This window comes from Aethina tumida, chromosome 3, assembly GCF_024364675.1.
Source record: "Aethina tumida isolate Nest 87 chromosome 3, icAetTumi1.1, whole genome shotgun sequence".
Classification (NCBI taxonomy): domain Eukaryota; kingdom Metazoa; phylum Arthropoda; class Insecta; order Coleoptera; family Nitidulidae; genus Aethina; species Aethina tumida.
Genome location: NC_065437.1, coordinates 31,977,156 through 31,990,334, shown reverse-complemented (window position 1 = coordinate 31,990,334; position 13,179 = coordinate 31,977,156). Strand labels below are relative to the sequence as shown.

The 13,179-nt window shown below is 33.6% G+C and overlaps 1 protein-coding gene across 2 annotated transcripts in view; it reads right to left on the bottom strand.

The window, feature by feature from the left end:
- LOC109599876 (transducin-like enhancer protein 4) overlaps positions 1-9,750 on the bottom strand; it is a 123,348-nt gene extending 113,598 nt beyond the window's left edge. For both annotated transcript variants that reach the window (XM_049965758.1, XM_049965759.1), the window contains exon 1: positions 9,283-9,750. In XM_049965758.1, coding sequence (XP_049821715.1) covers positions 9,283-9,345 — 63 coding nt within the window. In that variant the 5' untranslated portion in view covers positions 9,346-9,750. The remainder of the gene's footprint in view (positions 1-9,282) is intronic.
- Between the last annotated feature and the right edge of the window lie 3,429 nt (positions 9,751-13,179).

Sequence of the window (13,179 nt, the reverse complement as noted above, 5' to 3'; positions counted from 1 at the left end):
ATCAAGTGAATCTACAGGTGACTCCATTAAAAAATTTTAATTACCATAAATTCCGTTGAATTTATCTATATAATAAGTGACCACGTATTTACCTACAATTAGTTTTATACTACTTAATTATTAAACAAAGAATTAGGGCTAATTAGAAACCAGTTTCGATTTGAAATGGAATACTTTATTGAAGGAACGGAAGAAATTATACTAATTTTAGTAGCGCTAATTGAGACAAATTATGACGCAGCATACAATTATTGACCTGACCTAAAAACAAATTACACCGTATTGAACACGACGCCGATATACGGTTTTTTTTGACCATATTCTCCCCTAAAATAAACGCGAACGATCATTTTGTATGTGTACCATTGTTGTAGCGTGGATTAACCTATATTTAATGATTGTAGTCGGAAATTACATATAATTCAGACGGTACAATGCCACAAATAGCCTTTTATTCAAATGAAAATAAATTGAAATGTTCGGTTAACATGAATCAATTTACGTAATTGAGTACCACCTGACTCTCCAGATTGACGTCTTATTGAGGGTAATTAAAGGATTGTACCTACCACATGTTTTCACAGTCACAATTATCTTTTTATAAGGTACTGGTGGCACATTGCCAAACAATCTTCAACCAATTCATAATGATTATTTGGCAAACAGCACGAAAATTATCAGAAAAAATAAACTCATTTGCATCCTATTAATGCCGTTTGTTCTTTGTTCGAAATTTAGCAACCAAACCATGGGACTCAATTTAAATGTTTATTGATTTTCGTAATAATTTTCGGTTTTTTATTCAGCATTAGTAACGAAGTAAAATCGTAAAATTAAAACCATTTGCCTAATCCCAAAATTAAGTACCCATAAAAATCCTTTCCCCATAAAACATGTTTATGTAATTCAACCAGTTTCATTTCCACCTATAAATTAAGCTTAAATAATTTCACTAGCGTTTTCCACCATGGGAAAAAACACAAATTGAAATAGAAAATAACCCATCATTATCGTCGATCCAAAAACTGATAATTTATTCAAATCAAATTGTACATAATAGCCCGGCTGACGAAGTCCGTAAGCTAATAATTATACGAAAACCGATGATTAAATATGCTTGGCGAAGGTGAAGCCTCATTTATTACGAAAAATCAACTAATTACGCCGTTTAATTGCGCACTTAAAACATTAAGTTTTTACATGTGTTAATTTGTTTGTTTAAATACTCCCAATTTGGCGGCACGAAAATTAAACAACAAAGTGTCGTAGCCTCATTATCAATTTACCAGAGAAGAACGACTTCTTTGTAAGAACGCAAACATCATCAGTGGGGCGTTAGGGGGGAGTTAAAGCAAAGTACAAAGAGCAGGAAAAAAACCGGTGATTTAATTTTGCGGAGCAGCGTTCCCAAATGGAGTTTTTCGTTTTACTTTTTTTTTTAAATAATAATTGCCATGTCCCCATCGCCATGGGAACGCGAAATCCACTTTGAGGCACCGAATACCGAAACGGTCTGAAACTTCCGCGATCTTTGTTAATTAAAATTTATGGAAAGGGAGCGTTTAAAACACTTTTTGTATGTAAATGCGGAACGCGCGGCTGCATTAAAATACGTGTCGCTGCGATATTGTTCCGTTGTGTTTTGGTATTACGTACACTACAAAAATGCCATCATAAAGTATAAATAAATAGGGTAATAAAGGAACAGTAGATTGGGATGAAATATTTAATTTGAAGTACAGACAGAGTTAATATTATGACACTAAAAATATTAAAATATATACCAAAAAATATATACAGGGTGATTTACCTAACTTATTCATTAGAAGTTTATGGAGAAGGGAATAACCTACTGACTTGAAATTTTTATAGTACTTATAACTTGACTTGAGCTATTTTCTAATATATAGAGTGTTCGTTATTTACGTTTAATTTTGTGCATTTTGTTATTTTCACTGACACACCATAGACATTTTAGCATAATTTTATACTGATTTTTATAAAACTTTTCTAATGGTATAATTATTCCATATACATAATATAAACAGAAATTTTACCAAAAATGTAATGAGATATTCATTTATTTATCTAAAATATTTTCGAAGTACGTTAATTTAATTTCTTCAAAAGAAATACACCTAATTCAAATTCAAATTTTCATACAGAATTTCATTCTGTATTTATACGATGTCACTTCATGTGTAATAATTTTTCGAAAAAACAAATGAATTTTACAATAATATTATAGAGAACTCTGATTGTAAAACATTTACAAATGATAGAAAGGAAATATGAAAATTGAAACAATGAAACATTTTGTGTAATTTATGAATTATAATCGTATGCTAAATTTAAACAAATAAAATCGGACCGAGTAATGTATTTGTAGGTTAATTAAATGCATAAACGCAATTTTTACCCAACATAAATTAATATTGCATAGACCAAGTCTCACATCGATATTAATTTGAAACGGGACGCGGTGCGTCGAATTTAATTCCCGAAATCCGCAACTATCAACCATATCATTAATTAATCAGTTAATTTTGTGCTATTTACTTTTTAACTGTTTCCCACCACAGGTTTACCAGCCAATAGAGTTAGTCCCAAATATTTTCGCAATTATGTAGATTTATTGGCTTTCATTTTACAATACCGATAAAAATAAAACATTCTACGTTGAGACGTTTTTTCTAAAAGCAATGTTTCGCCACAAAGTAAACAGACGGCCTCGCGGTCATCGATACAAATCAATAAAACCGTCAGCCCCATTACAGATCAAAACCAACTGGAACTGTTCGCCAACGAATCCGTTGTTGACGGCTCAAAGACACAGATTCTTATATTTTTATTCGGTCATGCTTCAAAGATCCTTTATAATAGCCTTTGATCTACGTCTGCAAATGAAATTATCCGATGTCCGTTATCGAATAAAAGGACGACACAGTTTATTTCTGCCCGAGACGTTCGATGGATCCGTGCCTAGTTTTGCACACTTCGACAGCCGAAACTAATAAGAAACGTTGCGATTGAACGGCCCGTAATTGCGTCACGAAGTCAACAAACTGATCCACACACAATAAATATTTATGCTGGGGTCCTTTGTTCGATAACGAGATCCTTCGCATCAAAAATGTAAATGAATCCGCTGAAAACGCAAAATAAACGGGAATGTGTGGGCACAAAATCAACCATCGTTAAATTGCACCATTCATTTATTTTCAACGGCTAACGAAACAGTCACGAATGTGTTCCTTGCGGAACTGCCGACCGACTCGTTAATGGTATCGACGTGCAGTTATTGGAATGGAACCAAGTCGGACGGACTCTCGCCGCTTGAAATATGTTCCAAAGTGTATATAATGGCTTAAACGTACAATTACAACAAGTGATACACATTGATAGTTAAGTGAGCTTTGCAGTGCAATTAATACTTCGTACAAGTTGACAAAGTCAACGACCTCGGCCGGGCTGCACCAGTCTGTGTGTGTGCGAGTGTGCATCGACGACACATTAGGATGCTAAAATTGTCACTGCTCGACAACCGATATCCGACCTCGGCTCAGAATAAATTTGCAAGCGACCATGTTATACCTACACGGTAGACATGAATGTGTGTAATTATAACAACTTACCTACACACACACACACACACACACACACATACATGACGAACAACGGGATTTAATTTTATGCAACCGAAATAAATGTTTTCACACGATTGATGAATGTGTTACAACGCGAGATGCGATCTGTACGTACCGGGTGGCCAAAAATCAAATTTCCTTTCTTGTTTTATGCATATTTTTAAATTTATTTATACAAATATCTATTTGAACATTTAGAAATATTCACGAGCTTTTATTATTATTATTATTTCAATATTTCACTTATTACACCATTTCTATTTTTAAAGATACACTACACTATGACAAACGTTCTAAAAATAGATAATCAAATATGTTAATGCACCTTTTATTGACAAATTAGACAGAAAAATTGATTTTTCTGTCACTAGTGTCTAGCGATTATTTTCACTTTATTTTATGTAATGTTCACATTAACTTCACTAAAGACTGATGTAAAAGTCTTATAAAATATTTATAAATTGTGAAGAAGGGGGAAAGAAAATGATCTGATACTAAATTTATCCCTTTTCTTTACGCCAAACTGGTGTTATTAATTTTCTTTCATTGTTTAACTCGTCACAACCACTTTATTTGAAGAGGCACAGTAGAAAAATTTTAAATGTATCTTTTATTCACAAATTACATAGAAAAATTGAATTTAACGGCCTTCAGTTGTGTCGAGGGATCATTTTCAGTTTGTAAATTTTATACACGGGTCAAATTAGCCTCTAGCAACTGATGTAAAATCCTGTAAAATACTAAAATGCTATAAAATACTTATAAAATCTGGAAGAAAAGAGATACAAAACTCTCTCTTTTGATACCTAATTTATCATCTTTCTCTACGTCAAACTGGTGTTACTAATTTTTATCTCTTTCACTGTTTAACTCACCTCAACATACGACACATGTTCCCAAAATAAATAATCAAAAATCTTAAATTTAACTTTGATAAATTACATAGAAAAAATGATTTTATTGGCTCTAGTTGTGTCCAGGGATCACTCAGTTCGTAAATTTTATAAACTGGCCAAATTAGCCTTTCTATCAACTTACGTAAAATTCCTATAAAATACTTATAGAATCTGGAAGAAAAGAGAAAGAAAATTCTCTCTTCTGATACCAAATTTATCAACTTTCTTTAACCCAAACTGGAGTTATTAATTTTTACCTCTTTCCTTGTTTCACTCGTCACCACTTCTTTATTTTAAAAGACGTAAGAAAAATATTTTAATATCAAATACGACACATATTCTCAAAATAAATAATCTATAATACAGTGTTAAACGACAGAAAAATATAAATTTTACTGACGTCAGTTTTATCTAGTGACCATTTTCAATTTGTAAATTTTATAGACCGGATAAATTAACCTCTCAGCAACTGGTGTAAAAATGCCATAAAATACTTACAAAATGTGGAAAAAAGGAGAAAGAAAATTATCTCTTTTGATACCAAATTTATCGACTTCCTTTGAGCTCAACTTGTGTTATTAACTTTTACCTTTTTCGTTGTTTATCTCACCACCACCACTTTAAGGAAGACAGTAAAAAGTTTTTAATAACAAATATGGGAAATGTTCTCAAAGTTAATATTCAAATATCCTAAATGTACTTTTAATTAACAAATTTGGAAGAAAAATTGACTAAAACTATCTAACCAAAAAATAACCGTTCTTTTTAAAAAAGTAATGATTCATTAATATTCAAATATAATCTGCTCAACGAGTACACGTGAGCAGACCTCGATATTAAACTAATTTCCTGTCTAGTATGTTAAACTCGTAATAATCTTATTAATTAACAATTTACATAAGAATGTTTTTTATTAAGGATGTTGCCGCAGGTCCAACATCCTCCGATTGTTTTTGTAGAATGCAAACGGACAAGGAGAGTCTCGTTATTAAGACTGTCATAATTAACCCACTTCATAACACATTAATAGTTTCGTTTGAATTTTCAAGTCCGCGACGAATTCCACAAACGGAACGGATTCCAATTGTAACTTGTTGGTAATTTGTTCCATTAAAACAATGCACATGACAAATTCCTGTCTTCCCGTGCACAATTTGCAAATGCCTCGAAGTTGGCGAAACTAATCATTTATTTTTGTTTTATCTGGATATAAAAAAAATCAAACGGGCGGCAATTTACATATGTAGAAAACGTCTCGGCAATAAATTATCGCATTTTTTATCGAAGTCGCGTCCTCATCGCCATTTATTTAAGTGCACAAACAATCTTTCGACACGCCACTTTAATTGAAACGTATGTTTACATTAAAACACCGCCGCAGAAATGCGTCTGTGTATTTGTTGATTTGCCCAGAAGGTCCTGATTTGTTTAATATTTTTCCATATTGATTTGGGTTAATTGTTTATTTAGCTGTCTTCTGGTTAGCGTGCCTGATTGATGTTTATTTATAACGTCCGACTCGAAATAATCTGTTGAAACGTATCTTCCTACGTTTTGTTTGTTTTTGTGATTCACCGACCATTTTTACATATTCGGTTGAGGATGTTTTAATGTGCCGGGATTACAAATGATTATTTTCGAATGATAACTAGGAGCGGCTGTTTACTCGTACAAAGCAAACGCAACATGTTTTGTAACTGCCATTTAAATAAATAACGTACAAATAATATTTTTTTTTAAATAAATTAGCACGCTGAGTCAACATTACAATTTACAATTTGTTTGGCAAACAAAACTAGCAACGGGATACTTTCTACGACACTGTTTTCTCAACTGTTTGCCCCCCAAAAATCGACAACCTCAAACGGAGTTTCCCGAAAAATTGCACCCAGCAACGCGGGAGGGGGCCCCAGGGCAGGTAACACGATCCCCGAAACTTATCTTCGGGGCCGTTCATGTACAACAATAGCGGACGCACAATGGTGCCTCATGGAACACCTGTTTCTTTCGTAGAACAAACGGTGCCGGAAACTTAAGGTCCTTAAGTACGTTTTATGGTCACGGATTCGGCGAAAAAAATCGCTTGGCAAATTTACCGTAAAAATGTGTCAACAATGATTAAGAACTATGCCCATATTTGTTTGATGCATCTGTTAAATAATGGAACCGCCGGTTAATAATTAGCATGACATTTAAGTTCTGACATACATAACTTACATTGGAAACTATAATCGCTGTTAATTTTGAATTCATAAACCCATGAATAAAATATGATTTTAAAATTGTCCTTTCAAGAAATGCAATGTAAGTACAAATTAATTTATAACATAGCATGTGTATAAATTATTAGTTACTGAACCAATTAATAATAAATTTAAAACTGAATTAATCATTACTTTCAACCGATTCACGATATTATCGAACTAATGAAATTAACCGGTAACAAACAAAACTGTACTTATGATTTACATTAAATAAATTGTGCAATGCATAAAACAAGTTGTTTGAATAATTTCTTAAACAATCACTTACAGAATCGTTAATCCAATTCAGCAAAGGTCCATTTTTTAAAAAAGCGTATCAAAAATCAAAACATTCTTTATACAGGATGTATTAAATTAACCAAAAAGTGAAAAAATTAAATTACTAAGCATCATAGTTTTTAATGTAAATTAAGTTAATTATTAACACCCTCAACATCTTGTTTTTTTTTTTGAAAACTTACTCTTTAATCCTAAGTAAAATAAGTTAGCATTTGGAGCAAATAAACAATTATTTAATTAGATATTACTGATTCTAAGTGAAAGCCAATTTGTAAAACTACAATTTTAAGAACACTACGAAGGTCTCAAGAAATAAAGGGTGGATATTAACAAAATAACAAATCAAAATAAAATTTAAATAGATACTTCGATTTATTTTACTTTTTTAAATAAAAATTTTGAAAATTACAAATAATACCCCGTCAACGTCTTACTTTCTTGAAATTTTACTTTTTAATTCTAAATATACTAAATTAGCATTTTAAGCTAATCAAAAAATATTTACAATTGATTTACTGGTTCTGAGTGAAACTAGCAAAAAGTAACGTTGTAAAACCTCAGATTTGGGGACACTCTCAGGAAATAATAGTAAATAGGAATATTAAGAAAAAACAAAAAATTGAATTTCACATTTTTTAATGAATATTTATAGATTAATTACAAATAACACCCTCACCATCTTTTTTTACTCTGATCTAATTTCACATTGTTTAAGGAAAATTTTTACATCAATATTAATAAAAAACAAACGAAAACAAATTCTTGAACATTAAATCTAAAAATTTTCTTAAACAAAAAAATTATGTATTAATTTTATAAAATTTGAAAATTATTAATCAATATAACTTTTATATCTTGATTTTAATAATACAATTAAATTTAGAAAATGACTTTTTAGGCACATTTGGAAGCAATATCAGCCCAATTTCATTTGGTTTTAATGCCAACTTATCAATTTTAATCAATACAATGGTTTTCCATGATGAATAATGATAATTATCTTATGTTAATTAATTTCATTTGTTCAAAGCCAATATACAAGGTGTTGTGAAACAATCTCAAGTTAATTTCATTTGTTTAACTTATTTGAAAAATTTCTCACAAAATAATTAAAAACAATATGGATGACATTCCAATTTTAATTATAAATTAATTTACTTAATTAAGTTATTGTCCAATTTGTTCATATAGGGTATATTTAATTTACTTAAAAAATTTCAAGCAATTCAATAAATATCAATTTAAACAAAAATAATTCTGGAGGCTTTGATGACTAATCCTGTATAATACTTGTTCCACCTGTTAAATTAAACCCTAGAACTTTTGTATAAACAATTTTTTTATGTTTTATTACCAACTTTTAATCTTTGTTGGACTCATCAGCATTTATAAAAATAATAAAATAAACATGAATTACCCTCGTAAAATCAATAAATTTCTATTTTAGAATATCATTGTCGTAAAATAAAATTGATCCTATCGTAATAAAATTCAAATAGACAAGCAATCATTTTTACCTAGATGCTAATTTAATTACCGGGAAGATTCCATAATCTCAAGATAAATGTGACTTTACAAAGTACAATTTTCCACTTAAGGAATTATGAAATAACAGATACGGACATAAATTTAAATATAAAAACTAAACTACGATCAATTTATTATTTTAATCCTTAAACAACGGTTTTATTGTTTTTCGAATTGAATCGTAAATATGTTATTTTTCCAGTTTTAGCCGTCTTCGCAATTTTACAATAAACACGAACGTTTATCGCTCCCTTTTTGAACACACGTGTGGCGTGCATTTTTGGTTACAATTGCGGTTTGTGCATAATTAAAATTAATTTCCTGTACACACGAATCAGCAAAACTTCAAAACAATTACAAAAATTCAATCTGTGTTATCAACCGAGTCGTTTTATCTGTACACATGTAATAATGATTACGGTTATTAAAGAACCGGATTAAGTGCCTATCGTTCATGAGATAGATAAGTAAGTGTATTTTAGCAACAAATTTTAGACAAAGATTAGATTGTTATTTACAAGTGGATATTTGTTTATGTCAGCTCGGTCGGGGTATAATGCATGCGATAAAATTAGGTTAACATAACCTCCAAATTTAATCTTAATCGACGGCCAAAGATTATTGTTGTTAAACGACTTGCACATGAAATTGAGTGACGAGATAACTTACCGGATGTCGTGCGGCGGCAACCGCCGCTGCTGCCGCGGCGTTCATACCAGCACTCGGGTACATCTTCCGTCAGCACAGACTCATGGTACGCCGGGCCACCTTTTTGCAAAACGGAATCCTCTCTCGTACCACACCAAAAATCACAGATCCGATATCCAAATAAATAAATGATAAAAGAGAGAAACGGGCGCGTAATCCAAATAGACGGGGAGGCACACAGTCGGACACTTGGTTACGAAAAATAATACAAAAATATAATCACAATTCACCCACTGCAAAAACAAACACTGGCGTAAAAATAAATACAAATAATAAAAAAACGAACAGCCGTCACTCGGATTCCACAGCAGCGGCAGAACTGGACCGCGTTTTCGACGGGCGCCAAAATCAATCCCGGTTGTGTCCGTCGTCGGTGGGTTCCGATGTCTTAACCTGTACGTGGGCCGGCGTGGTAGCGGCGTGGTGTGCGTCCTCTCCCTGCGACGGTTCACAAGTCACTGCCGCTATCGGCATCCCCACCACTCGGCATCGGGGGCCCCCTACCGCCGCCCCCCCCCCCCTGTCCCGCCGTACTCCGTGCCCGACCGTTAACCGCTAACACGGCCCGCACTCCTCCGTACAAAACCTACAACCCCCCCGGTCGGAAAATACCACCGACGGGGCGCGTTGAGAGAAAAAAACGCGTCGCGGAATACGGACGGACCGCCGAACAATCGCAAGAACCGGGGACCCGGATTTAATTAACCCCCCGGCACCCCGGCCATCGGATTCTAATTGGCGTAACTATACCCGGTCGTGTTGGGTTGCACATTTTTTTTTGTGTGTTCGCTTCATACAAGGTATTTCCGAATTATTATTATTATTATATCATTGACCTGGATTAATGTAAAAAAAATATATTTTGAAAAAGTGTGGAACCACTAAAAAATTAATTGATAATTAAAATTTTGTCTTCAACATTTTTTTTAAATTTATGTACGTAAATTGTTAATTATTTTTACGATACATTTTTTCACATTGGAAAAGTTTTTACCAAAAGTAGGTTAATAACCCTAATAATAATAATAAAAATGTGAGGGGTGCTTTTACAGAAAATTAATATGTCACTCACTTTAATCCTTAAATATACTGTAATAATGGTAAAAAATAAAATGATATAGAGATGGTTCACACTATCATTTTAGATACCCATCCAAAAATAGTAATAATTTTTCTTTTAAGTTAATATTTGTCCACCGTATATATTGACTATTATTCAAGTTTAGATTTTTTTGTGCTATTAAACATTTTAAAATAAGTATATTCATTTTTATTATTTGAGACGCTACATATATTTTTTAAAATCTGTAAAAATATTAAATAAAAATTATTAAAAAAATTATTTAATTCGTAATTTAATAAAATTACATATAACTTTCCAAAAATATTAAAAAAAGTCATCGTTCAATCTAATCAAGAAACTGCTTAATTATTAGTTTTTAAGAAATAGTTCAATTTTCGGATAATGTTTAATAAAATAGCACCACCAATAAAAAACTGTGAGTGAATCACATTACACAAACTGTTTTCAAAAAGGTTAAAATTTGAATTTTCCCTCTTACTCACACGTACTCATAAATGTACCGCAATGAGAGACAACAATATGCGAAGTCGGAATGCTATGGAGGGGGTTGACACATCACTTTAAGAACCATTAAATGCGGTCAAAAAACTATTCTAAATAATTTTGTTTTTTATTTGTGAAGTTAATTCGTGACCTCGTTATTTATTTATTCCTTTTCCAATATTTTTTATGTTTCCGTTTTTTGATGCCTTTACATTTTTTGAAATAAATTTATTACTGTTTTTATTAATAGTTTAAGATAAGCAACTCAAGCTTATTATCGTATAAGTAAGTGTCATTTTTTAAATATGTCTTGCAATTAGATGTCATTAATGAAATCTCAAGTTTTTTCGTTAATTTGTAGAAACGCACTTCGTATTACATCAGAGAAAAGTCAATATTTACCACCTTGCCTTTTTAATTTTCAACATATTTGTTATTGATCGATTGCACACAAAACAACGTGTTTATTACCTTTTATGTGTCGTGTAATGAATGAAATGAATCGTTAAAAGTAACGAGTCTAGATTATACTTTTTTCCAGTAAGTATTTTTAGCTTTCCAAACGAAATAAAATCCAACAATTTTATAATTCCGTCTAAGATTTCCGAGAAGAAAACTTCCACAATTTTGCCTGGCAATAAATCATTAATTTTCCTTAACAAGTTTAATTTTTTTTTTGTGCGTTTTACACTAAAATGTTTTTGGGTTGTTTTTCGATTTAATTCGTCCGTATCGGGCCACTTAAATAAATAAATTCGGACGGATTGCGGAGATCGGAAACTGGGTGAAACCGTGAAAGCGGCTCGACGGCAGCCGGGGCGTCCTTAACGGGGGGGTGGCGCGATCCCGGCACAGGCATTAAAAAATTTAAAAGGTAGAGCGCGGCACAAAAGAGGGAGAATTAATCCTGAGCGGGCTCTCGTCTGGCAAAATCGAAGCCCGGAATGGAACCAAGGGGGATGACGAGGCGGGGGGTGGGTGGTTGTAGAGCGGACGCATAACTGCGGACAAGTACATTGAAAAGTAGCGTTGCGAAGTAGGTCATGTTTTAATTGGCAGGACTGTGATTGCAATTAGTGTGAATGTAATACGGGTAAAGTGTCGCGAGTTGTATTCCCACACCACACCGGGTCGGTCGAGCGGCGTCGGTGGTCAGCGCAACCGGAGAGGGCCGCCGTCGTTGTGCCGCCGCCGCCGCCGCCGCCGCCGACGCCGCGACGTACCTGACTCCGCCACTTTTGCACTCGCTTGTACTCACACCCCCAAAATGATCCGTACATGTTAGCTACAGAAAAAAATATATATAAAAAAAAATAAAATACAAAAAAAACTACCCTCAAAATGGCTGCCTGGCAGAAAGCATCTCATTTTAGTTGAAACAGGGGTGGAATCCATCCTTGTTCCACCCGCGTGATTTCTCTTCAGCCCCTTTCACCCTTATAAATATGGCGCCCTGATTGCCAGTATACCAAGCTGGTCGACGGTCAACGTTGACTATCGCAACGGAATTCCACTCAGCCAATCGGCACGGCGAAACGGTTGAACTTGGCCAATGTCGGGGCCGGAACACGAAACTACGCCTGTTTTAAACGAGCGCGCCAGTTTTCTGAGGCAGCGGCCAATGAGCGGCGGCCGTCGACCAATCGGCGAGGCGAATGCCTGTTCGGTTGCCACGCAACGCGTCGACAGCTACCCGTCTAGTCAACGTTGACTGCCGAGGTGCCAGTACATTGCTTGCAGGATCTGTACGCAGCGGGCAAAACCAGCAAAAATAAGAGCCGACCAAAAAAATATATATGAGTGAAGATAAAATCTAGTGGGTCGGGGTGCGGGCTCCATCCTAGCAGAACAAAAGCCTTGCCCGGCCTACCAGTTATTAGAGACCCAAGGCAAGTTTACAAAGGTCAAACTTTATGGCTAAATTACAATGGAACTAATTTTTATATGCTCAGTTACAATGGGTCCATATAACCTGAGAATGTTCATTACCTTTTTCAATAAACGAAAGTGCATCGCCGGTTTCCAGTAATTCGAAAATTGTCAATAATCTTAAATTATGTCGGCCCATGGCAGTTTTATTACAAATCGAATTATGGTTGCGTTATTGTTTTTAATGCGAACGACACGATATTAATTCGATGAATTATTTCACTGTATCACGCCGCCAAAAATAACTTTATGGATTTTCTAATCAACATTTCCACTACTCCTCAATATTATTTCCTAATTGAATAATTTACTCAACTATCCCGCCCGTCAAATAAATAACTTAATGCACACGTTTCTAATTA